This window comes from Sphaerodactylus townsendi, linkage group LG14 (assembly GCF_021028975.2).
Source record: "Sphaerodactylus townsendi isolate TG3544 linkage group LG14, MPM_Stown_v2.3, whole genome shotgun sequence".
Taxonomy (NCBI): domain Eukaryota; kingdom Metazoa; phylum Chordata; class Lepidosauria; order Squamata; family Sphaerodactylidae; genus Sphaerodactylus; species Sphaerodactylus townsendi.
In genome coordinates this window covers 19,242,653-19,270,216 of record NC_059438.1, presented here as the reverse complement: position 1 = coordinate 19,270,216, position 27,564 = coordinate 19,242,653, and the positions used below count along the sequence as shown (strand labels likewise).

At 43.0% G+C, this 27,564-nt stretch overlaps 1 protein-coding gene across 1 annotated transcript in view; it reads left to right on the top strand.

The window, feature by feature from the left end:
• Window positions 1-21,848, top strand: part of TSHZ3 (teashirt zinc finger homeobox 3) — a 127,416-nt gene extending 105,568 nt beyond the window's left edge. Inside the window, 2 exon segments of the mRNA XM_048515729.1 lie at window positions 16,896-19,501; window positions 19,503-21,848. Of these exon segments, the coding sequence (XP_048371686.1) occupies window positions 16,896-19,501; window positions 19,503-20,117 (3,221 nt within the window). The 3' untranslated portion in view covers window positions 20,118-21,848.
• The last annotated feature ends 5,716 nt before the right edge of the window (window positions 21,849-27,564 follow it).

The following is a 27,564-nucleotide window of genomic DNA, read 5'->3' as shown; positions in this document are numbered from 1 at the left end:
AATGACCTAGATGTGAAAGGCTTTCTCGTCTTCCTTTGGTATCAGCAAAACATCCAGTCTCCATCAAATGCAGGTTTCTCGAGTTGGCCTGGCCATAGGTCCCCCTTTTCTGCATGTGCCCAGGAATTAATTGCCTTCAAATGTAAATTTTCTTTTCAGTATCAGTGGCAAAGGCAGGGAAGACTATGGGGTGGTCTGTCTCTTTGTTAATCCCACAAAATGCTTTCAAGAAGCAAGCAAGCTGTTTGATTCAGTGGATTCTATATCGACAGTGACAGTGGTCACATTTGTGTCAGCGTTTCAAGTGAAAGGGGTGTTTTTAGGTCAACTTGTTGACTTCACTTTGGGTAGTTAAGGGTGACATCCCCACTGAGGAGTGATTCCCTGTGTTCCCACCCAAACACACTCATATGCTCATATCCCAAGGCACATACCTCAATCCTCCATTTTTGTTCAAAGGACAGTGGAAATCTTTCATTTAGAATGCTAGCTGCAAACAACTGCACATTTATTTCATGTTTTTATATGCCATTTTTGGACTAAGGTCCTTAACCGTTTGAGATGTTTAAATGTTTGTATATGTTTTAATCCTGCTTTTCCTTGGGGGAAGTTAAGGACAACATACACCATTCTGTCGTCCTCCTCTTAGTCTTTCAGAATCTCGGTGAGGTAGCTTTAGAGAATAGCTGTGTTGATGTCAGCAGACCAGCTAGATTCAAATCCAGTAGCACCTGAGAGACCAACAGGATATGAGCTTTCAAGAGTCAAGGATCCCTTCATCCGTGCAGTAGGCTTACACTAAGAGAAAGCTGGGTAGCCCAAAATTCCCTAAAGAGCTTTGCAGAAGACTAAGAATTTGAACCTGGTCTCCCAGACCCTAGTTTAGCCCTACAACCAATGTTACCCACTGTCTTAAAAACACAAAATAAAAGATAGTCTGCTATAGGGCCAATTTACACGAGGGATGATTTCTGATTCCTCATCTCGGCCATTCCCTCTCCCAAATCCTTGGTGCAGGTTTGGACCACCATTGTCTGAATCAAATCATGTTTCATTATGTAGATGGCACTCTAGTAAATGCAGTTCCTCATTTTCTAGTTGGTCCCATTATCACATCCTCCCTTCCTAAGCCCTTCTCAAATGTTACAGTTGTGTATACCAGAAGCCTTCCAACCATGTATCATGGGCACACGAACACTATCCGAATCCTACATATTCTTTCAACGAGCAATGTGCAGTTGTACCATGCATGTACAGCCTCAATACACATGAACACGAAGCCTGCAAAACCCAATGGTTAGTTTGTACATAATGGAACAGTAAAGACATGGTGATGTGTGTTATCCTGATTCATACAACATGACAGTTGCATGTCTTAGGAGGATCACATCTACAGCATCTTTTTGTCATGCACAACGGTCCGCTCCCAGGATCTGTGATGACAACATCTGAAAATGGCTATTGTCCTTTTTTTATATCAGATATTTAAGAGGCCAAAACCTCTTTTCATATATGGCTTGAAGCGCCATGCCCCTTCACAGTACTGTATTAAATCATGGTGATAGAAAAATTGCCAATTGGCCTCCTATTAACTGCTCATTTAATTGTGAAAAGTTATTGTTGGCATCTTCAATATGCGGAATATGCAGATCTTCAATCCACTTTCACAATTGTTTGCAAGTGGATTTTCCTGTTTCGCCCAGTAAAATCCAGCTGCCAAGTGCATTGAAAGTGGATTGGAAGTGCATTATTCTGCATGAGCAGAAGTGCCTTAAGTCTTGGGGAGGAGCCATGGCTTGGTGGTAGAGTATCGGCATGGTATGCAGAAGGTTCGGGGTTCAATCCTCAACCACAACAGTAGAAAAGGTGATATGAGAGCCCTCAACCTGAGACCCCAGAGAGCCTCTGCTGGTCAGAGCAGACGATGTTGACCTTGACGGTCCAGTAGTCTGACTCAGGAGGAGGCAGCTTCGTGTGTTCATGTGAGTTTTCCAGTGGGTTTACCTACTAGGTATCAATTGAGAAAAGTGATGTCACTCATGCTGCCATACCAGTAAAGAGATCCTTTTAAGGATTCCTCATGGCGATGAAAATATTCCGGTGGAGCATTAAGGAGTTTGCTTCTGAAATGTGTTTAATGTAAATATGCTGTCAGATACCCTTCAAGTAATTGACAAGAGCAGATGATTAGCAGTGTTCTCAATAGTGTTTTTGCATAATCTTACATTTTGACAGAACTCTTCCGCAGCTCTTTATTGTCAGTACTCTGCAATCAGGAATACTTTTTTTTTTGCCTTGACAACATTTACTTTGTCATTATAAATCTTGTAAGTGGTCATTTAACTTGTTCAGTGTGTGTGTGTGTGTGTGTGTGTGTGTGTGTGTGTGTGTGTGTGTGTGTGTGTGTGTAGAACTTTCATTAGGAATGCGGTGGGTTTTTTTTTATCATGGCGAGAAACTGTCGGCAAGGTAAACTCTGCAGATCTCAATACGCTTGGGCCCTTTCCGCACGGGCCAAAAACGGCGGCCTGGGGACGGTAAAAACGCTGCCCCCAGGCGGCCGCCGCGACAGGCGGGCGCTTGCTGAAACGCGCAGCAGCGACTTAATGCACCTGGCTCCCCTTCCTTCCTCCCTTGTGGGCGGCGTCAGTCGCCGCTTTTTTCCTCAGAAACAATTCCCTTTAAAGGCAGGTGTTTTGAGAAAACAGCGCAGTTCCCTTCTGGCGCTGGCGTGCAAACGGGTAACCGCCGGGAACACGCTTTCAGTTTCCAGCTTCCCTCTTTTACTACCTTAAAGTTGTTAAACAGTCGCCTTCGTTCTTCTTATTCTTCACGCTGTTCTCCCACCCCCTGGAGGTCGGATGGGCAGCTGCGGGCGGGTTTGTGGGAAGACAGCAGGGCTTAACGACGCATGGCGCACAAGGCAAAGTAAGAGAGGGGATTAGGGAAGAGGCTGGCTCCACGCGCGAGTCAGCTTCCCAAGCACCGGCCTCTGCTGGGGCCCGGAGGCCTGTGCGGAATTCTTGCCGGCGTGAGGGCGCCCGGAGGCCTGTGCGGAAAGGGCCATAGTTTTTAAAAAGAAGGAAGATCACTTTACCTGTAGCCTTGATTGGCACCTCCCAATCAGATCTGGAAAAGACTGATTCAGACATGAATGCATTCCCTGAATCCCTCTTCTCTTGGCAGCAGAGGAATTGAATGTGGGAACTGACTCCACTGAGATGACGAGTCTCATTCAGATCTGCTTGGCATTACCTTTACCAGACCACTGTGATTTTATTCTGCCCTTAGGATGGCTTCTCTGGTTCTGCTCCACCTATTTTGTCCTCACAACAACCTAGTTATGTTGCGAGGGAATGACTGGCCCCAGTTCACCTTGTGAGTTTCATGGTTGAGTGGTGGGTTTGAAACTGGGCTTCTTAGATTCTATCTATGCCACACTTGATCCTACAACTCCTTTCTGCAAAGTGAGGGGCATATAGTGTACTGTAATGGGTAGCGTGTCAGGCTATGATCTTCGGAGGTCCAGGTTTGAATCCCCACTTCTGCTGTGGAGGAAAAGAAGAGGAGGAGTTTGGATTTATACTCCCCCCTTATCTCCTGTAAGGAGACATATAAATAAACAAAGGCAAGGCAAACACATTCTTCCAGACTTAAAGATTCCTTGTACTCCTCCCAGAGAGTCACAGAATGCAACAATAGGTTAATTAACGGTGCAAGGCTCCAAAACAGAAGTCGGGATATATCAGTAATCAGATGCCAGTTTGAAAGATGAGTTGCACTAGTATTTTGAGCATGCACAACTAGAATTTGTTTAATTGGAGTGTTAGTCATAACCCTGGTTGAGAATTCCCACTTGTGGTTAAATCTTAAGCCTGACATTCATTTTTCTTGGATAACTGGAGATAGCCTTAAACCGTCATTCCTGTGCCATACGCTGAATGAGAAGGGAAAGGAGGACAGATGAACCCCAGCCTTGGTACAAGCTGAGCTTATCCATTCATCTCTTATGTGCATGACTCCCTCCCACCCCAGTTATTAAAGAAAGTGACTGGATTCCATAGGATTTCTTTTCCTTCTAATCCTCTGTATACACAGGTTTCCTGGAGAGACAGCATAAATTTTTTCTCAATAAACATGTGCATGAAAGACCCTAAACACCAGCTACCACAATTCATAACGGTGACCCCTTTCCTTATATAAACAGTCGATATAATAAACTTTCCCCTTTATTTTCAGCATCATTCTTGTCCCCATAGTCTCTCTTTAATCTATCTCAATGGATTTCCGGTGTACAGCTCATATAGATTTGGTTAGTCACAAGGGTTAGGGTAGTCTTGTAGAACATTCACTTGTAGCTGTGAAAAGCTTGCATTCATCAGGGGATTAAGTCGATCAGATTGGGCCAGGGATCAATGGGAGGCTTGTGTGATCCTTCTTAGCCTGTAATGTATTCACCTTCTTTGGGTGAGAATTCACACACGCACACATTTCTCCGTCTTAAAGCCATTTATCTCAGAATGTCAAATTGCAATAATTAACCATTATTGATCTTAAATTCAATTAACTTCATTAACACAGGTCACAAGGAGGGTGCTTGTAAGGGAGAGACATTTGACAATTGCCTTTTTCTTATGTGACACCGAGACTTGCAATGACGACAATAAACGATTCATAATGCTATATTGGGAATTTTTTTAAAAAAATAATTTGTGCCGTACAATAGACATCTTAATCTGGTTGCCATTTGTTAGCTTGAGGTACCTTCTGAATGAAAGGAAATGTTGTAACAGGTTGCCCCTGAGGACCTTTTTACCAGTATCTAAAGTCTTAGAATGTATCAGAGGAATTTATATCGCAAAAGTTTTCAGGGAAGGGCCTGTGCTTCTTTAGGGTTATCTATTCTTTCATAGTGGCGAACCTTTATACTCCAGATATTATGGACTTCATAATTCTTGATGCCTGCCCCTGCCAGCATGGTCAGTTGGCCATGCTGGCAGGGGCTGATGAGAATTGTAGTCCATAACATCTGGAGTGCCAAAGGTTCGCCACCACTGGACTCTATCCCTTTCTCTCTGGTCTCTTGGAAGATTGGTTTAGATTTATTTAAGTACATACACCTGGACATAGTGGTGATGATTCCAAACAAAGGAGATAAAAATGCAACTGTGTTTCTACAGAAATTATTTAATGTCTAATCAGGGTTTTTTTTTTCAAACCAATGTTCATTATTAATAAACAAAGAAACATGCTAAAATACCGTAGCATCATACTTCTTGTTTATCAAGGTCAGGTTTCAGTGATATACACACGACAGTTTTCAATCGGCAGATATAAATATTTATTTATTTATTCACAAAATCCTGTTCCTGCCTTTCTGCCCTCACAAAGGCCAACAAGCCAGCTCACATGCATAATAAAAATCACCATTAAAACTCCATTAAAATAATACATAAAAAGACATAAAACAATTAAAAGAGTTGTTGAGGAAGAGAGATATCACTAAGGAAAGACAAATTCGTACAGAAAAGTCTTCACCCACTGACCTAAAATGGCTGCCAAAGGGGACAGTTTAAAATGTGTAGAATATTTCTATACAACAAAAAGCAAATAGTGGTACCTGGGCAATCCTAAAACAATTGCATTTTTGACAAACACCTTTAGAATAGATCAAAGAAATGTTGAGTGTTTAAATGCATGTAATGTATTAATGTGCATGGAAGGTGTACCATGTCCCATAAGCGAGTGAACTGCACGAACAGAAGAAGTGGACGTTAACCCACAAAACAAGCAAGAAAACCTGATAGCTCATCATTTTGAATGGACTGATTTATACCATTTATACTATTTATATATATGCACCTACCCCTTGTAAAGTTTTTCACCTAAGCTTTGAGCACTTTAGAGTAAATACTTGAATGTTTATGCACTCAGGAAAGCATTTTGGGATTGTTTTGGATTGCCTAGGTACCACTATTTGCTTTTTGTTGTGCAGTTCTGGGGTCTATTTTGGTTATTTAGAATATCTCTATGCCATGATTTACAATAAAAAAAAGCCATGGTGTTAAAAAAAAAGCCATTTGAAAAGGCTATTGAATTTTGAACAGTGGGTTGTGTCTCATTGATCCTGCCCATTGTACACAATTGTCAAAAAAGAAGCTCTGCCAGGGGAAATGTATTTGCTAGCAGACTAGATCCAGGGGATCCAAACCAGTGGATTTGTTTCCAATGTTTCACTGATAGATTCCCCTCCCAGTGTATCAATGGCTGTACAAATGCCAGAAGGATTGAAAACAAAAAACACAAATGCAGTGACATATATGTAGAAGGAAAAAAACAAAAAGAAAAGGAATATCAGATGCTGCGATTTCTTCACTTTAACGCTTCTGCATTTGTTTGGCTTAGTAGCAAAGGAGAGGATCCATGACCCAAGGTGATGACCAAATCCCATTCTTTGCTATACATACTGGCCTTCAATAAAAAAATAATAAAATGTTTAACTTTATACAGCAAGCAGTTGACTTGTGGAACTCACTGCAACGAGATGGAAGAGAGGGTTAAATTAGGATTACGATTTGCCGGTCGCCCAGCTGCGTCGATTAGAACCTTTTCCCCTATTGGCCCCAGTGCATTCATACAGTTGAGGTAGCTCTGGCAGTTGAGAAGCCGTAAAGAAAGAAAATGAGGGAAGGGGCGCTCAATAGTATCAATGGTGATGTTTAGGAACTTCCCCAATTGATACGGTAAGACCACAGAGATTATAAGGGTTCCTAGGAAGTGATGTCACACTCTCTGAACCTCCGCCTTTCACATCCTCTGCATCACAGAGAATGTGGCATCACTCATCTAAACCTCTTAGTATTTACTCATGGAAGCCTGGCAACACTTGGCTGGACTTTATTATTTATTGAGGATAGGTCTATTATTGGCTATTAACCATGACAGGTGAAGTGGGACTTCTGGGTTAGAGGCAGATTGTCCGATGCTGGGGAGCCATGAGCAGGTGAGAGTTCTGCTTATGGACATCCCAGGGCATCTGACAGTCTCCTGTTGGAAACAGAGGGCGTTTCCCCACTCACCCTGATCCCCCCCTATGCCGCGCACTGCTCTCAGCGCGTGGCATCCCTGGCGCACGCCTGGGCGTCCCCACGACCCTGCGCTCTGCGCACGGTCATAAAAAAGCGTCGTTTTCTCCAGCGCCAGGGATGCCGCGTGCTGAGGGGGCGCAACAGCAGCAGCTTCGGGGCGGCTGCGCTGTCACCGCACCTGTCGTGGGGAGTGCCCCAGGATCCTGGGCTACATGAGGAGAGTAGCGCGGGGCTTACGGTAAGTGGGGAAAGGCCCAGAGGCTCATTCCGCACATGCAGAATAATGCACTTTCAAACTGCTTTCAGTGCTCTTTGAAGCTGTGCGGAATAGCAAAATCCACTTGCAAACAGTTGTGAAAGTGGTTTGAAAATGCATTATTTTGCCAGAACGCTGGGATAAGTATACCATAAGTATACCATTGATCCAGCTGGGCTATTTTTTACATTTTTCTGTTCTGGAAGGCGTTGACGGCTATTGATGGTACAGTGCTGGTAGTATTCTTTTTACCTCATTTTCATTTTAGCATACGTAATTTGTTTAGAGCCTTTCTATCCTGCTTTATCTCCTTGGATTCAAGGCGTAGTTAGTTCATGACTTCTGGATATCCCACTGTGTTTTATGGTTTTAAATACTTATCATCCCCAGGGTGCCTCTCTGAGGCTGAAAGGTGACATGTAAATGAACAAAATAAAAATAATGCTTGCCTGTCTTTCAGGAGTGTTCTAAGGATTATTGTGGTCATGCGTGACTCACTTTTAACCTGGGAAACACTGGATAGTAAGCATAACTACTCAAATATGAAGAGCCAAAGAACCACATAGGACCTTTGCTACTGAGCTGTTCCATTTTAGATTTTAAGGAGGGGAATGGAGTGTTCCCTGATCTAAAATATGTCTTATGCATGCAAGATAGGCATGGCAGGTGTAAGATTCTATGCAAGCCAACCAAGATAAATCGTGAGAGAATGAAACACCTTTACTGATTTGAACAAGAAGCCAGTGGGTTGTGGTTGTTAGCGTCTTTGACTACAACTGGAGAGATCTGAGCTCAAAGCTTTACTCTGTCATGTAGTTCCTTTGAAGTTAGGCCCCCTGATCCCTCTTTCATGGTTTTTTTTGTGAGGGTCACATGTGGAGAAGTGGCCGTCTACCCTTCTCTAAGGCCCTTTCCGCACAGAGGTGGAAGGGCTTGGGTCGGCGTTGCTGACGCCGACCCGACGACGCCGGGACTGTCCGCATGAGCAGGGGGGCGTGTCCCCAGGCCCCGGTGATGCGCCGGAGGGTCGGAGAGCAGGTTAGTGAAGGGAGGGAGTGGGGGGGGAAGCCCCTGGAAGCCGCTGCCTTTCGCACGGCAGCGGCTTCCAGCCAGCGTTTCCAAAAAACCATGCTGGGGAAGCGTGGTTTGGAAACGCCGGCGAAACGCCGGCTTGGAGCCGGTCGGGCGGCGCGAGGGCGGCGTGGCTGCTCAGCAGCTGTGCCCCCTGTGCGAATGGCGGCCTGGGGACAGCGTTTTTGCCGTCCCCAGGCCGCCATATTCCGCCCGTGCGGAAAGGGCCTTTGCTCCTTGGGGTATTGGTTGGGATTAAAAAAAAACTTTACTACAGTAAGTGTGCAAAGTAACTCACAGGCTAGATAGAAGCAGAATGGTTTGAATCAACACTCTTGAATCATATGGGGGGACGCTGAAGGTTTCTTCTCAACATCTGTTTGCTCAGTGAAGAATTATAATAATTAAGAGCTATTAGAGCCATATTGAGAAGTTTCATGCCTGAGCCTACTTACATCCTCCAAGCTGGCTGTGAATCTCAGATCCGTTTCCTTGAATGTGCCACATTCTTCTACGTGATTAAAAAGATGTCACCCAAATGCTGGCACTAGACAGGAAGTGGTGGCATTTGTGTACCTCTGGCAATGGTTCATAGGCCAGATTTGGTAAAACTTCTACTGCAGAGTTTCTGTTAACTCTTCCCCCACCCCACCAGTGAATGCCGAATGACAGATTTGGGTTAAAATAATAGAACTTCTTAATAGCGGGATAATAGATGTGCCCCAGGCTTTGAGTGCTCATGTGTCACTGTGTAGAAAGATCAGATCCTCATGTGTACAAAAGAGACACAGGAGTTGTTTGAATACAAAATTGAATATAAATAACTGATGCCAGCCTTTTGGAAATCCAGAGGGGGATATATGTGTTGTAGTTTTTTTTCTCAGGGTAAGGGTTGCCAGCATTTCCTCAAGAAATGCCAGTAGGTTTTGAGGGTGGTGCCTGGGAGGGTGGAGTTTGGAAATGATGTAACAGGATTTTTTTTTCTCTAACAGGAAGTGGTTGCTTTTGGGGGGTGGATTCTATGACATTATACCCATTGAGGTCCCTTCCCTCCCCAAATCTGGTTGTACCAACTTTCAAGCCCTAAACCTCCAGGAATTTCCCAACCTAAGATTGGCAGCCATGGGTACAGGCAAGTTGTGCTGGTAGGGGAGGTAGGAAGAAAATGGGTAAGCACAAATGTTGGAAAGGAAGGAAGAAAATGCATAGAGAAGGGTTTTTTTGGTATATTAAGAAGGGTAAAAACCCTGACGTCGATAGTTCAGGCTACCCAGTCTCATCAGATCTTGGAAGCTAAGCAGGACTGGGTCTGGTTAGTACTTGGATGGGAGACCACCTAGGAAGTCCAGGGTTGCTACCAGAGGTAGGCAATGACAAATCACCCCTGAATATCTCTTATCTTGAACCCCTATGAGGTTGTCATAAGTGAGATGCATCATAACCATGTAACTTTATGGCAAAAGGCAAAACCTCTGTGATATACCAACTCCCCTTAACCTTAGAAAGTTCCATTCTTTAACCACACATATGATGCTGTCTCAGGAACTATTCTCACTTAGCAGCAACAAGTGTGGGTCATTTGGATTGTGTTGATGACAGTGGAGGTGGAAGGGGTGTTACTAAATTCTGTGACAACTGTTCATCAATTCAAAAGTTCAAGGTTTCTTTTAAATGGCTTCCTCACTGTTGGATGGCACTGAAGTTGTATTGTTTTACCGTCCACCTTAATGAAACTGGGAAAAAAATACCACCCTTAAAATTGCCACCTGTTTTCTTATCAGCAGCACAAATAGCATAAAGAAACAAGCAAAAACAGGGAAGTTGCTGAAAAAGTAAAAAGCAAATAATGGTCCCAGCCATCCTTGAAATGAAAAAAGAACAAGGAAAAATAAAAATATTTTTGATCCACGTATTATTATTTTTGAAATTTGAGCATAGAATAGACTTAGCATCAAAAGGTGCCTTCTGCGTTCCCTGTTTTTATAAGCCACAGCATTGGCTGAATTGATTCTGGTCATATTTTGCAATACGCTTTTTATTCTTCTTTTTTTTGTCCTTCTAAACCATGTGATAAAACGCTCATTTTCTTCAAATGCAAATCAGCAAGATAAACATTCGGCTTCGCATCTGGCAGACATTCTGTAAAACCATCCAATGGACCATTTGAGCATTGTTTCGTACAGTGCTCAGCAGCAGCAAGATTGCCTTGACATGTTGGTTATTCAGCTGTGTTGCTTTGATCCTGCTGAATTGGTGTTTCCCAAACTGACAGCTGAGGCACACCTTTCTCTGAATTAAAGTCAGAAACACACTTCCTTCTTGCTCACCTCAGAAGCTTAGTAGTGGAGAGTAGAGAGCGTAACAGTCACCAATCCTAAAAGTCGTGTGCCCTGACTCCCATTGTAAGGGCAATAGTGTTTGGAGTATCTATTATTACGGGGTGCACCTTTTTGTCAGTATTTTTCAGGTTCAGGTTTAATAGTCCCCAAAATGTTTTAAAAATCCTGCAAAAAAACAAATTCCAATATTAGCATTTTCAGGTTGTTGGAAAATTCTCAAGTCTTTTAAACTCTATGATTCTACGTAGAGCTGGGAAGTGGAACACTGGCTGTTGGTCCGAAGTGGATTGGATCATGCTGAATTCTTTTGCTTTTCAGATTTCTTCAAAGTGCCATCATTCATTCATTCATTCATTCATTCATTCATTCATTCATTCATTCATTCATTCATTCATTCATTCGACTTTTATCCCGCCCTATCCTTGTAGAGCTCAAGGCGGGTTACAACATTAAAAATTTACAATAATATAGTAATTAAAACTTTAGCATAATGTGACATACTAATACAAACACTATACAAACACTATAATACTAAATTGCTAAAATCAATAATAAATAGATGTTAAAACAGGTGAATAAAAACTGCCCCCCTCCCCACTACACCCCTTCCCCGGAGGCCAAAAAAAGTGACATCTTTTCATTTAATTTGACTGGTTAGGTGGAAAACCTGGTGGAACAGCCACGTTTTTTTCATGAAATAAACTCAACAATATTAATAAGGTATTAATAATGTATTTTGGGGAGGGGGGCTTCCCAATTTTTTTTGCATGATAAGACAACTGTAGTTTCTTCCCATGATTCCCCAAACGGGATTTTAAAAACATCAGCACAGTTCATTTCTCAAATCCAGTTGCATCCTTACTTGGAGCACAACAGTCTTCTCTTGACACATCCATTGTCCAAGCATGCCATAGGAGAATAAACATGCCGACCTATTGAGAGGGACCCAACAGCCTTTTCTGCTTGTGAAGGATGGAGAAGGGGCCCAAAAAGATTATGCCATAGATATGGGATCCACAGGGGCACAAGGGGCTTGGACAGATTTATGGAGGAGAAGTTGATTTATGGCTACCAATCTTGATCCTCCTTGATCTGAGATTGCAAATGCCTTAACAGACCAGGTGATCGGGAGCAACAGCTTGGCGAGAAGAGCCATTGGCGGTTCCCACATCCTATATGTGAGCTCCCCAAAGGAGGCAATTCCTGGTAGGTTACCACTTTCGCGAAGTAGCAGAGAGAGCTGGACTAGATGGACTTTGGTCTGATCCAGCTGGCTTGTTCTTATGTTCTTATGACAGGGGATAATGCTGAGGTGTAGAGGGAAATGGTGCAAGGCCAAGAAGAATAAGGGTGAGATCCAAGACATCGTTCGACGTGGTGCATTTTGATGAACAATTCCAAGGTAGATTTGGGATTTTATTGATTGTGTGGCTGAGTACTGTGTCCATCAACACATAAGGGTGTTAGGCCTTCTGCTCTGAGATTTTGGGTGTTTTTGTTTTCCTGCTGCTCAGAAGCTGCAGTCTGCATATCCCTACAGAACACCGGTAAGCTATAAAACAGAGGCCTTTTCCAGAGGCTGAGGACCTATGAAAAGTCCAAGTACTGTGATTCATAGCATCATTCCTTCCACTCTAATCAGTCTGCATATACACCTTGCAGCACACGTTCTCTACTGGGCCAAGTCCTGCTGGCTTGTGCAAATTGATGGCGCCGCGCAGTAGCCTCAATTGGATTCCAAACCCAAGTCGCTTGTCCAAGCTTTCCGTCACTAAATCAATAAGTAATCACTCGTTTGGGGGCTCTGCAAAAATCCACACAGGCCTGGAAACTTTAAAAAATAAATAGAAAAGAGATGTATGCATTCTGATTGGGTTTGGGGAACAGGATTCAAATTTCAGGACTCCTTATATGATATGATAGAGAAACAAGGATGGAACTATATTGTACCATATATTGTGTGGCTCATGGTTCAATATCCAGCGGTTTTGTTATCGGCTCTATAGTGCAGAAGTCAGACAGCAGCTGAGAAAATCAGCCTGTCAGAATACTAAAACTTTCATACTCCTAAATTAATCTGAGTTCATGCAATACAAAAAAAAAATCTGTGATGATGATAATTCCAGAGACCAAGGCCCCTTCCGCACACGCAGAATAATGCATTTTCAAACCACTTTCACAACTGTTTGCAAGTAGATTTTGCCATTCCGCACAGCTTCAAAGAGCACTGAAAGCAGTTTGAAAGTGCATTATTCTGCATGTGCGGAATGAGCCCAAGAGCCATATTAATTTGTTGGAGCAAAATTAAACAGGGGCGCAGTGGCACCTTTGAAGAACTAATGGGATTCCAACCAAAATACTTTTTGAAGAAGAAGAAGAGTTTGGATTTGTATCCCCCCTTTCTCTCCTGTAGGAGACTCAAAGGGGCTTACAATCTCCTTGTCCTTCCCTCCTCACAACAAACACCCTGGCTCATTCCGCACGTGCAGAATAATGCACTTTCAAATTGCTTTCAGTGCCCTTTGAAGCTGTGCGGAATGGCAAAATCCACTTGCAAACAGTTGTGAAAGTGGTTTGAAAACGCATTATTTTGCGTGTGCGGAAGGGGCCCCTGTGAGTTGGGTGGGGCTCAGAGAGCTCTGAGAAGCTGTGACTAGCCCAAGGTTACCCAGCTGGCGTGTGTTGGAGTGCACAGGCTAATCTGAATTCCCCAGAGAAGCCTCCACAGCTCAGGTGGCAGAGCTGGGAATCAAACCCGGTTCCTCCAGATTGGATACACGAGCTCTTAACCTCCCACGCCACTGCTGCTCTTTTGTCAGTCTTAATAGTGGAATTTCCCTAAAGGGGGGCTGCTACTCCAGACTGTCCATTGCATCTGCCTGTCTTCACCCTCTTCTCAGAGTGTAATTTTCATCGGCATCCTTATAACCCTTGTGACCTTTTATTGTGCAAGCGACCTAGAGATTTGGCATAAGGCGGGGAATAAATATTTTTTACAAAAATAAATAAAAAATGCTTAAGTGATCCTTGGGGAGTGGTGGGGGGCTTTTCAGATTGTTCTTTAAAAAAGGTACTGGGGATATTATGCTTTGTGATCCATATAACCTGCAGCTTCAAGAGGCAAAGTCCACAGAATGCTTGGAATAACTTGCCAAATCATTAGCCACAGCCATCTGGCACAGGTGTTTTTGACCCTCCGCTTCCAAACAAAGGAAGGTACAGTGCAGGATCTCTGCTGGTTACCCATGTAGCTTATGGGGAGTAAATATTGACAAAGTAGTCTGCAGAGCAAACACTTTGACATTTGTAATGTCCACTGGAAGATCTTGTATATATTTATCCTGGAAGGAGAAGGGCAGCATACCAATTTCCCCGAGCTCACAGCTGTTCTCCTTCTCTCTGTCTCCTTTTAGGTCGAAGAGCCCTTTGTAATTGTAATTGGAACATTTGTAACATGGATAATAGAGATGTTCAATCTTGGTTAGAATAATATTTCTGTGTTGATCCATCTGGTTTTCTCCCAACGTCTGCCTCTCCAAAGCTCAGATGCTTTTTTTTTTAACACACTTCAAAGCTTTCTTCAAGTCATATTCCTCTGCCCTGCTTCTCTAACTTCAGGTGGTGACAGAAATGCAGCTACTTTTCGCACGCCCAGCAAGCGAGAATGCGGATGTGCCGCCAATTCTTCCTGTCCTAGAGGTTTGGCTCGCATTTTCAAGTCCCACGCTTCCTGAATTCCAGTTTCAACCTGAGAATTTCGACAGATGATTCCAGAATTGGAGTTTGTGCCATTTCTGACATCTTTCAGTCCCTCAGTTCTTTTGCCCTTCTTCCACCTCCTTGTATTGCTCATATGTATTGATAGTGGTGGAAAGTGCCATCGAGTTGCAGCTGACTTATGGTGACCCCATACATTTTCAATGCAAGAGAATTTCAAAGGTGGTTTGCCATTGCCTGCCTCTGCGTAGCAACCCTGGAGTTGTTTAGTAGTCTTTCATCCAAGTGCTAACCAGGGATCTGAGTTCAGACAAGCCTGGGCTAGCCAGGTAAAGGTGTATGTATTGCTAGAACATTCGATGTGACTTTCTGTATAACTGCACGGATCTATTTCCGTACAGTGTTTTACTGATTTGCACAGGTGTGTTGTTCAGAAAACACACAAAAAGAATGCTCATGTAACCAGGCATAAACTCATATGAAGGATGTTTTTAAAAAATAAAAAAAAATAATGCTGGACATAAACTCATATAAAGGATGTTTTTTTAAAAAATTTAATGCTGGACATTGTCGAAGGCTTTCATGGCCGGAATCACGGGGGTGCTGTGTGGTTTCCGGGCTGTGGCGTCCCCGTGCAGTTCTGAAAGGCAGTGATATTCTCTCTCTGACGTTTCACCCTGCATCTGTGGCTGGCAAAATCTTCAGAAGGATCCTTGATAGTTGGAAAAAGAGAAAGCAAGTGGCTAAGGATATATACCCGTAATCCCCAACAGAGTGAAGCATCTGAATAGGAGTGGCCTGGCAAGTGAGTAATAATGAAGTGTAGCATGTGAGTAGCAAAAGAGATAGCAAGGTCAATAGGTGAGGCATCTGAATAGAAGATCACAGCCAAACAGCCCGGAAACCACATCGCCTTTAGACTTTGGACGCTATTTCTTCTTTATCTCTTTTCTTGTCCCACTTTGCCTCCGCCTGGTTTTGGGAGTCCACTGATTCTTGAGGATGGGATTTCAGGGGGCACAGGAGGATACAGCCTGGGAATGGGGGGCGGGGGGGGGGTGGAGTGGGAAAGTTCTCCTTCAGCTAGATCACCTCCACTCATATCAGTTAAGATCCATTGATTTTTTAAAGTATTTTACAAATGTGTACATGTACACCAGTAATGTAGAGAAGTCCGTGGGGAGAAACAAAAGCAGTTACCACAAGGAATGCCGGAAAGATTTGCTTCGTCATGTACAGTCTCCCAGGGGCTGGACTCGAGGGGAACTTTGTGCCACGGTCTGGCATGCGTATGCCCCTGCGCCCACGCCACTCCATACCCCCACACTGGCGTGTGCCCAGGGCATGGCACACACCCCATCCCCTTAATGCTATGCCACTGACAGTCGCACAGTGCTTAGTATTGAATACAGAAATTTAATATCGAGGTTGGAGGGACAGCAATTCCTCCTGCTCTGTGTCCAAGGCTACCAGCCCTGGGAAGGGAAATTTTTGGAGATTTGGGGGTGGAGCTTGAAGAGGACAGAGGCTGTGCAGGGGAGGGAGCAGTGATGTAATGCCTTATAGTCCCGCTCCTTAGCTTTCATTATCTCCAGGAGAACTCTCTGTGGTCTGATGATCAGCCATAATTCCAAGAGAACTCCAGCCACCAGCTGGAGGTTGGCAATTGTTCCGTGGCCCCACCCTCGTGACTTTTCTCCATACCCACCCTGCAATCTTTGTGCTCGTGGAAATACTGGTAAAATCGGAGCCTAGTTATCTGGAACTCCAAATTTCTGGGAGAAATTCAGAAAAGGAGAATTGCAGAAGCATCTCTAAAATAGCTTCTGGGGACAACCCCCTGCTCAATATAGTACCTGCCTTGCTGAGAAGTCTCAGAATGCAAATATGAGCTTTTTAATGTTCTTCTAATTGAGTGCAGGTTTTTTTTTTAACTTTCCGGAGTTCTTATTGATGTTTTTTATGTTTTATTAAAGATTAGTTCTCAAAAATGTTAGGCATAAAAAATCTGCTTAATTTAAATTGTGAATCTGTCTGTTAAGAAATACATTAGGGGTAGGAGAAGCATAAGACATATTAATTGACAGACAGGAACTGCTGTCTCTGAGGTTGATACAAGTAATTTATTACTTTAGAAATGAATGCCACCTCCAGAATGTGCTTCATTAATTTCAAATTTAGTTTTAATTTCAAGCTGTTGCCCCTTGAGAAGAATAAGGTGGCAAATTATGTTTGAAGAGCAGATTTTTCCCCCCTTCCTCTTGCTTGGAAGGAACGCTAGATTTTAACTGTTTAATTTTAATAAATAAATGCAGTTCTTTGACTGAAACATGCCAGCTGCTAGTGTACAGTGAGGCCAGCAATCACTAACACTGATTTTTTTTCTGTTTCCCCCCCCCCCCACCCCTCTTTCGACCACGACAGCATACGTTTCAGATGAAATGAAGGCAGCCGCGATGGTCGAAGATGACGTAGAATCGGACGAGAACATGGTAGACGGAGAACCTTCCGCAAAGTATGCTTGTCCCGAAAAGGACTTCAGTAAGAACTGCCAGAGCTATCAAAACTCCCCGGCAGCCGAATTTTCCAGCCACGAAATGGACAGCGAGTCACACATCAGTGAGACCAGCGACCGAATGGCTGACTTCGAGAGCGGCTCCATCAAAAACGAGGAGGAGAGCAAAGAGGTCTCCATCCAGCTGGAAGAGTCCGTGGTCTCTGACAGCTTGGAGCAGATGAAAGCCGTCTACAACAACTTCCTGTCTAACTCCTACTGGTCCAACCTCAACTTGAATCTCCACCAGCCGACCTCCGAAAAAAACAACGGAAGCAGCAGCAGCAGCAGCAGTAGCAGCAGCAGCTGCGGCAGCGGAAGCTTCGACTGGCACCAGACTGCCATGGCGAAAACGCTGCAGCAAGTTTCGCAGAACAGAATCCTTCCCGAGCCGAGCCTTTTCAGCACAGTTCAATTGTACAGACAAAGCAGCAAGCTTTATGGCTCCATATTTACTGGAGCCAGTAAATTCCGCTGTAAAGACTGCAGTGCTGCCTATGATACTTTAGTAGAATTAACAGTGCACATGAATGAAACAGGACATTATCGGGATGACAACCATGAAACAGATAACAATAACCCGAAAAGATGGTCCAAACCTCGTAAACGTTCTTTGCTTGAAATGGAAGGGAAGGAAGATGCTCAGAAAGTACTAAAGTGTATGTACTGTGGCCATTCTTTCGAATCGCTTCAAGACTTGAGTGTTCACATGATCAAAACGAAACATTACCAAAAAGTGCCTCTGAAGGAACCTGTAACCCCTGTAGCAGCAAAAATAATTCCAGCCACAAGAAAGAAAACGTCCCTGGAGCTGGAGCTTCCAAGTTCTCCCGATTCTACTGGTGGGACACCGAAAGCAACCATCTCGGACACCAGCGATGCACTGCAAAAGAATTCCAATCCATACATTACGCCAAATAATCGTTACGGACACCAGAATGGTGCCAGCTATGCCTGGCATTTCGAGGCAAGGAAATCTCAAATTCTGAAGTGCATGGAATGTGGTAGTTCCCACGATACTTTGCAGGAACTCACTGCCCACATGATGGTGACTGGACATTTCATTAAAGTCACCAACTCTGCCATGAAGAAAGGGAAACCTATTATTGAAGCCCCCGTTACGCCCACCATCACAGCGCTGCTGGATGAAAAAGTACAATCTGTACCACTGGCAGCCACTACATTCACGTCTCCTTCCAACACACCATGTAGCATCTCTCCAAAATTAAACGTGGAAGTAAAAAAAGAGGTTGATAAAGACAGGATGATTGCTGACGACAAGATGAAAGACAAGGAGAAATCCAACGACGAAGAGGAGAAATATGATATTTCCTCAAAATATCATTATTTGACTGAAAATGACCTGGAAGAGAGTCCAAAAGGTGGGCTAGATATTTTAAAGTCTTTAGAAAACACAGTCACGTCAGCTATCAACAAAGCTCAAAATGGCACCCCAAGTTGGGGTGGCTACCCCAGTATTCATGCTGCCTACCAGCTCCCCAACATGATGAAGCTGTCATTAGGTTCCTCAGGGAAAAGTACGTCCTTAAAACCTATGTTTGCAAATGCGGAAATGGTGTCCCCAACCAAAAGCCAGCCTCTAGTTTCCCCGCCGAGCAGCCAGACTTCCCCTGTGCCAAAGACTAACTTCCATGCCATGGAAGAGCTGGTCAAAAAGGTCACAGAGAAAGTGGCCAAAGTTGAGGAAAAAATGAAGGAGCCCGAAGGAGGGAAACTCTCGCCACTGAAGAGAGCAACGCCGTCGCCGTGTAGTAGTGAAGTCAGTGAGCAGCTCAAAATGGACACCTCCAATGACATTAGTTTTAAAAGCCAACAGAATAGCCCGGTTTCTCAGAGGGAGAGTTGTAAGGACAGCCCAACAGGGGAGCCGGTGGAAAATGGTAAGGAGCTTGTGAAGGCCATTTCAAGTTCCTTGAGTAGCAGCACAGCTATTATTACTGACCACCCTCCCGAACAACCATTTGTGAATCCATTAAGCGCGTTACAGTCTGTCATGAACATTCACCTTGGAAAGGCAGCAAAGCCCTCTCTCCCAGCCCTGGACCCGATGAGCATGCTCTTTAAAATGAGCAACAGCTTAGCTGAAAAGGCTGCTGTGGCTACCCCACCCCTACAGTCCAAAAAATCGGACCACTTAGACCGTTATTTTTATCATGTCAACAATGACCAGCCCATAGATTTGACGAAAGGGAAGAGTGACAAAGGCTGCTCTTTAGGTTCAGCGCTTTTGTCATCCACATCGGCATCGTCTGCTTCTTCTTCATCTACAGTGACAACAGCAAAGACATCTGCGGTTGTGTCATTCATGTCAAACTCACCGCTACGCGAGAATGCCTTGTCAGATATATCTGATATGCTGAAGAACCTGACAGAAAGTCACACATCAAAATCTTCCACACCTTCTAGCATATCTGAAAAATCAAACTGTTTTGACGGATCCACGCATAGGGAATAAAACCGAAGAGGAGGCGATTTTAGCTCACGAAAAGGGGAAGGGACGGCAACGGTTCTGGCACCGGAACCCTCAACATTTGCTCATCCTGCAGGCCCAGTTTGCAGCCAGTTTACGGCAGACGTCAGAGGGGAAATACATCATGTCGGACTTGAGCCCTCAGGAGAGAATGCACATTTCCAGGTTTACCGGACTCTCCATGACCACCATTAGCCACTGGTTGGCCAATGTGAAATACCAGCTTCGAAGGACAGGGGGGACAAAGTTCCTCAAAAATTTGGACACTGGACATCCGGTATTCTTTTGTAATGACTGTGCTTCACAAATCAGAACTCCTTCAACATATATCAGTCACCTTGAGTCGCATCTAGGTTTCCGGCTACGAGACTTGTCCAAACTGTCCAGCGAACAGATTCACAATCAGATAGCACAAACAAAGTCACCTTCTGAGAAACATTTGGCGCCATCACCGGAGGATGAAATAGGGACTTCTTACCAATGTAAACTTTGCAATCGGACTTTTGCGAGCAAACACGCCGTTAAGCTCCATCTCAGTAAAACGCATGGAAAGTCTCCGGAGGACCATCTCTTGTACGTCTGTGAGTTAGAGAAGCAGTAGCGTTTGACAAAAAGGAGAAACAGTCACAACTGTACTTAGCTTTGAGGAAAACTGTCAAACACGCCTTAAAGCGCTCTCTTTTCTGTTCTCGGCACATAATTCTTATTTTAACTCGGAGGTGTCACTCTGGCCTGAACTTCTTCTTCTACTTTCTTTTTTTGTATAACTGTATAGTGTTTAATAGAGGTGCATAATCAGCTGTTGTTACTGGTAAAAATATGAAGGTTAAAACGCAGTGGTAAGTGTTTGGAACTTTGTGTAAATTGGGGTTTAGTTGATGTGCATCGCTCCGATGCCTCAGAACTGCATGCATTAAACAAGACAGTTTAATTAAGCATTTATTAACTAATTCTGGTGCACTTTTTTCATGGTGACTAAGTGTGCTGGTCGGTTCGCACCCTGTAAATCTTTAGCCCTCTGAGTACTTTGAAGCACTTTTGCATTAATTTTTTTTTAAAAAAACTATGTGGATGTATTCTTTTTTTTAAAAGAAAAATCCCCTTCCAATTTAGGACGCATCCAGATATCGTTAAGAATCTGGCTTGAGTGAGATGCACCACCGGCCGTGTGCACGAATCATTTGTGCATCCAGCTAGCTAGGCCTCGTTCCAGCAACTGAAGGACTGCTCATGGAGCCTGCATGGGTTTCCATTGAGATGTTGCATTGAATTGCAATTTGTCGCTGGTTGGATGCACAAGCCAGCCGGGCATCTGGCTGGTGGCACTTCCTGTGACATCCCAAACCACTCTTACGTCAGGGATCTGATGCCTTGTGAAAGCGCTTCCAATATTAGCAGTCTAGATGCAGGGTCCTTTTCTCTGGTCCCTCACGTAGCTAACATGAACTGGCAGTCCTTGCCGTTGGTTCTCTGTGGTGTGTGCATGCATGTCTCGGAGGGGAAATGGCTTTCCTTTCCCTTGGATTCTTTCTGCACATTTGGCCGTGTAGTACAGTTCCTGCCATGGAGCATGGAATCTGGCCAACTGGGCATACCTTTGGAGTTAACTAACAGACTCCTACATGTGGTGGGGTGACTCCCACCTTGAAATTTTAAAATATATTATTTTCACATTGAAACATAGATGTATATATTGTGCAGATTTCAAAATCCTCTTATGGAAAATGTGATTGTAGACAATTCCGTTTCTTCTTCTTCGACATTTTTTTTAAAAAAATCAATGATTGGTTTTGTACCTGATATGCTCCAAGTATAAGTGGTACCTATAAATATATAAATATTATATATATAAATATATAAAATAATAATGTATATTTCTTTTCTAGGTCAAAGGGTTTCCTTTTAACATCTGAACAATGTAAATTATATGAAAGATACGACAGATGGCATTTATAAAGTATTCAGAAACATTATTCTTGAAGCAAAGTATGGTTGGTTTTTCTCTTTTGTTCTTTTGCTATACAGTGCATCTTTATTGATAGAGGTTCATCTTTAAATTATACATATTTATTAGTTGTTTGCTACCTTTTTTTTAAAAAAAAACCATTCTGATAACAGAAGCCACGGACTGGCATGCATTAGACCTATTTTGCACAACATGACTTATAAAAGTATTTATTAGTAAAAACAAATAAAAAAAACAATTCGAAAGAGAAATTTTCAAAATCAACTCAGTGCTCAAAGGGTTAAATCTATTTGGGGGCGGGAGAATTCAAGAAACAAGATCTTGTACTGTATTTCCTAAACATTGATAAAAAAAAAGCCTTTAAAATGTGTGTACTGTAATACTTTGCTTAAAAGTTATGATGAGGCATTCTGTAATATTCTCTTCTACTTATTTATAAGAGCTTTTGGTTGTTATTTCATATTGTAGAATGCCTTTTTTTGTTGGTTTGTTTGTTTCATTTCAGTTGGTAACTTTCTGTTTTTTTTTGTTCTTCCTAATTATTCTCCCAAGATTTCAGACTGCAGTTTTATCTTTAGGCATATGAAAGGTAACCCGTGGTTACCAGCACACTAAGTGATTCCGTTCGTCTCCATTTTTGGCAGTTAATTTGCAGAAGTAACTGACAGCTGACACTTCCGCATGGCGATGAATCTATGTGTACCCAGTATTGGCGGCTGTAAATGTGAAAGCACAGACCCAGAATTTCCGCGATTAACTCTGTGCCCTGTTTTTGAGTTGTTAGATACGTGGCACCAATCGATGCATGCACTCTTCATATAACCTTTTTTTTCTTGCTACCAGTCAAGCTATTAAAATTGTTCTTTGTTTGCTATGAATTTTGTTGTTGTGATTTCACAATTTGATATTCCTGAAATGTGCTTACGTAACTAACGAAAGCAGCCATTACAAAAATTAAATTGTACGCTTGCTGTTTATGACGGGAGCCTGAGTCGGCTTCTTCATCTGCCAGGTGTTGGCAGTTGAAATCTATACATAAATCACGGGGAGTTTTAGTGAACTTTAACATTTAAAGAGCACGGGAACAAATATTCAAAGGCTGCATTTTTTTTCTTTTAGTCCCCCCTAGAAATGTGGGTTATATCTCCCCTTTAAACCTCCAAGAAGATTGACTGTAAAGAAGGGCGGTTATAAGCAACGTTTGTGGCAAAGCAACAAACCCAATCAAATGCTGGTGCTCTTGGCCTCTTAAATGCATGATTGGTGTTTTGAGCACAAAACGCTCTTGTAGGTTTCTTTGCAGATTACAGAACCTCTTCCATCTACTCTCAATTAATTAAAAAAGAAATCCCCGCAGAAAGGCAACTTTACTGCAACTTTAGCCTTTTTTAGATACCATGTCTGCATACACTGCAAAACTAGTTGCTGGATGTCTCAGGAACACATCGCTCCCTGTACGTATGGATGGTAAGTTGGCTGTACAGGGGCACTGTGCATATTTGGTTTGAATGTACAGCTTGGTTTCACATTAATCTTAACCCTGGAAAATCCATTTCTGTGAAATACATGTGGTGCCCCTGTTCAGGCAACATGATAACTGTATGCATTGGCAGCAACATATTCCATGTACTTACAGTTATTCACATTCTGGTAACTGCAGGTACAAAATAAGAGGGCTTTTATGATTTCAGAATGTTTTCCCTTTTGCACAACACTGATAGCAGAGCAAGAAGATAAGAATGTCTAAGAAAATTTCCCGAGCTTAAGCCTTGTTAAATAGATTTGAGTAGGATTCCAAATAGACCTACTTAGTATGGCTTTCTGAGTGAGCACTCAGCCAAACAAGGACATTTACATGCTAATGAGGAACTTTTACTGGCATGGGAACAAAACCATAGAAGCTGCCATTTTAATCTTCTTTAGCACGTCATCTTTTTTTATACAGAAAGATAGACTCTGAAGGTTGAAAAGGTATATGCAGAAAGCAAATCTACATATCTTTATGCTACATATTGAATCTTCTGTAAATGATAAACAGCGGTCGAATCCCCACTACCGTCTTAGCCAGGTTTCAGAACACAAACTAACCAGGTTTGAGGGATGACCTCCCCGGTCGAATCCCCACTACCGTCTTAGCCAGGTTTCAGAACACAAATGACCTCAAACCTGGTTAGTTTGTGTTCTGAAACCTGGCTAAGACGGTAGTGGGGATTCGACCGGGGAGGTCGTCCCTCAAACCTGGTTAGTTTGTGTTCTGAAACCTGGCTAAGATGGTAGTGGGGATTCGACCAGCGATCCTGAACCTTAGCGTTATGTGCATAATACTAAGCAGTTTATAGATATAGAAGGGAAAAATGGTGGCCATGTTTCTGCTGCTGTTTTGAATTCCTAGGAAATGCGCAGAGGTAGGCCAGTGGGAACCTAATTATTATATTCAAGATTTTTCCACACAATGTTTCAGGACAAACCCATAATGGTACATCCTGTATACTTTCCCCTGACTGGATAATATCATCAACATCCTCTGGCGTCTGGTTGCTGCCCTGAAGATCTGGATGGTTGAAGTGCCCAACTGCTCAAGCCTGGAAGAACCACAACTCCTAAACCATTGTTGCTAAATCACTGCAAATGGGCTCTTTGGTCTCCCAATCCCCACTATTGTCAGGGGACACAGGGTGGTCTTGACTGGAATAAGTATCAGATCAGATAAGGTGGATCTATATGGCCGTTGCTGGACAATAGCAGTCCCGTGGTAGGCCTTTGATGACAAGGGTCTTTTCTGCCTAGCAGAAATAAAACATCCTGCACACATTTTTAAAAGATTCGTTAGGGGTTTTTTTTTTCTGCTTTGCTCTACAGAGACAAAAAAAAGTGTTGCCAGCCAAAATGGTTTCTTTTCTCACCTCCCCCCCTCTGCTAACTGGCTGAAGCTTGTCCGTTTCCTGCCATTTTGTGCCTCAGAGAATCTCCATCCCTGCCTCCGTTTGCTGAAGGTTTCCTCTGCTAGCAACTCATCCGTGCACAATTTCACTGTTAAAAGTACATGAATAAAGTTTGCTTTGCCTGGCAATCCTGCACGCGTGTCATTTTCCTTTTTTGTTTTTATTTTGAGACAGATGATTGCAAAGCTACATTGATTCCAAAAAGTGCATATTGCAGATTTTTGTGTTGTGTCATTGTAGCGTTGCAGACATCTTTCTCAAAACAAAATTTTAAGAAAGGCAATACCAACTTTATTCATGTACTTTTTGCAGTGAAATTGTGTGCAGATGAGCTGCAAGCAGAGGAAACCTCTGTGGGAAACCTTCACCAAATGGCAGAGGCAGGGCAGAGAATCTCTGCCACAACAAAATGGACGGTGTAACTGCAGTGAAAATGAAAGTATGAGCTCGGAGGCAGGAGAAATAGAGTGTCTCCTGCCTTCTTTTGTTCACATAGGCAAACAGGAGACATCATCTTTAGGGGAAAAAAATCACTAGTTTAGTGATTTTTAAAAAAACGGGTTGAGAGAAATAAAACATCCTAAAAACGTTTTGGGGGAGAGAGCTGTGTGAACTTCTTCCCCCCAATGCTTTTTATAAAGTCCTTAAGATGTTCTGTTTCTGCTGTGTGGAAAGGGCCAAAGTCTAATGGCTTACCCTGTTTTACCTGGTGATGGAGGAAGATTTATTTCTGCCTTGATGAGGTCACACAAGTGATCTAGGTAACTGCTTAGGACAGGAGGCATCACTTGGAAGAAGGTGTGGTTTGCCAGTTGTCACTGTTTCCCAGTGCCTAGGAAATTGTTAAGGGCCTAGGAAATACTGCAGAGGTGCTTCTACATCAGTGGTGGTGAACCTTTGGGACTCCAGATGTTATGGACTACAATTCCCATCAGCCCCTGCCAGCATGCCATGCTGGCAGGGGCTGATGGGAATTGTAGTCCATGACATCTGGAGTCCCAAAGGTTCGCCACCACTGTTCTACATGCTGCCAAGGCAGCACCAGAGATAGTGTGTGTTTCCTTTCACAGCATGGTCGCTCGTTGGGATCCATCAAAGGTGAAGTACAGAGGAAGCCCCCATGTAACCCACCTCAGATGCAGCCCCCTGTGCAGACAAGTATCAGAGAAGACATGTACCTGCTTTTGTTCACATTGGCAAGCAGGAGACATCATCAACCTGTCTCTAGGGGAAAAAAATCACTAGTGATTTTCAAAAAAACTGGGTTGAGAGAAATAAAACGTCCATCCAAGGTAGCTGCAGAGATGGTTCCTCTGCACCCCAAGCATTTTGGGTGGTTCAATGTCTTGATCTGGATCTGGGCTTGCCATTCCTAGAGCTATAACAGAACGAACGTTGCTCTTGCAATAATCTCATCTCAACCTAAACACTCTGTTGGCGGTGTTCATCAGAGTCCCGTAAGACACAAATATCTCCCACTCATGAAAATATCAGCAATGCTTCATAGGTGTGGAACCACCAATGCCAATGACAGGGCCAATAGCTCATTCGTAAATCCAGCTGTGGGTATTCAACTCTCTTCAAGCCTCATGTTTTTCTTTGCAGGTGATGATTTTCATCAGGGTTTTATAACAAGCTCCCGAGCGTGAGAAAGAGAAACATTGAAAATAACCCTTGAAAGGAAAGTGGTGCATTGAAATTGGGATGAGTTGAGGCCAGGGTGCCAAAGATGAGCTTTAAATCATAGGTGGATCAAGGTGACCCTGGTCTAACCCCACCCCAAGTTGTGGCTTGTTCCTGTCTACTGTATATCTTCCAGCCATCACATTTACGCAGTATCTTAAAATAACATTTGTGATAAATGTGCAATTTAACTAATTTATGGCGCTAGGATGTGCTCAGGGCTACATACAAGATGAAAATCTTAAATGGAGCTTGAACAGCTCACTTCACAACAAGAAATCAATATGCCAGATCAGAGGAAACAGCTCAATGAAGTCAACATTTAGCAAAAAAAAAAAAATTAAAATCAGTGAATGTATCTTTAACTTTTCAGCTGTAGGAATTCTATAATTAATTGAAATATTGAATATAGGTTGTTTTTTTTTCAAATCAGCTGCAACTGGAGCCCAGATCTCTCCAGCAACTTCATTATATTTTCTTTTGGCATCGGAAATTGCAGCTCGGCTGTTCTAATTATACTGTTCCCTTCGTCGTACAAACTACATTGTAATTTTCCATCCAAAAGCAAGACAGCTTTGCATTGTTTAAAACTTTAATATTCACAATATTGGGCTAATCTATTGCTTGTTAATATCTTTGTGAGTAAACATTTCATTAATTGATTTTTTTTTAAAACATGAGAAACAAATCTGTTTCTCCATTTCCCAAGCAATGCACAGTTTGGATGTTTTTTGTACTGCATTTCATATATATATACATATGTTCCAGGGCATGTCAAAATTCAGTGGCTGCCGACATCCGCATGTGAATTATAACCATCCCAGGTAAAATTTTGTGAATGCTTGAAAGCATCATACCTATTTTCCCTCTTCTTTGATCCAAACGAATGCCGAAAATTGCACTTTGCAAGGTGGCTATTCATATTTACTGGAAGATATCCAAACAGTAGGATGTTCCCAAAGGCTTGGAATCACACTACACATTTTTATGTTGCAAATTCCTCCCCTGGTAGGAGGAGCTTTCATTCATGTGAGAATGGCATCTCCTTTTTTAAAATGAGAAGACTAGCTCCTAGTGCCAAAAGAAAGCACTTCGTCATGGAGGGCTGCATGTGCAATGAATGGAAAAGGTGCAAAGGGAAGCAAAGTTTAGGATGCAAATCATAATTAGTCTGGGATTATCAGCGTTTACATGTGGACATTTACATTCACCAACTGTCAGATATTCACACTGTGAATGTGCGTGTGTTTATATGACTGCAACAGTCATTGCTGTGACCCGGATAGCTCAGGCAAGCCTGATCTCATCAGATCTTGAAAGCTAAGTAAGGTCAGATTATGAAGAAGAGTTTGGATTTTTATCCCTGCTTTCCTCACCCGTAAGGAGTCCCCTGCTTTCCTCATCCACAGACTCCTCAATAGACTCCTTCTGAGGTAGGTAGGACTGAGAGAGTTCGG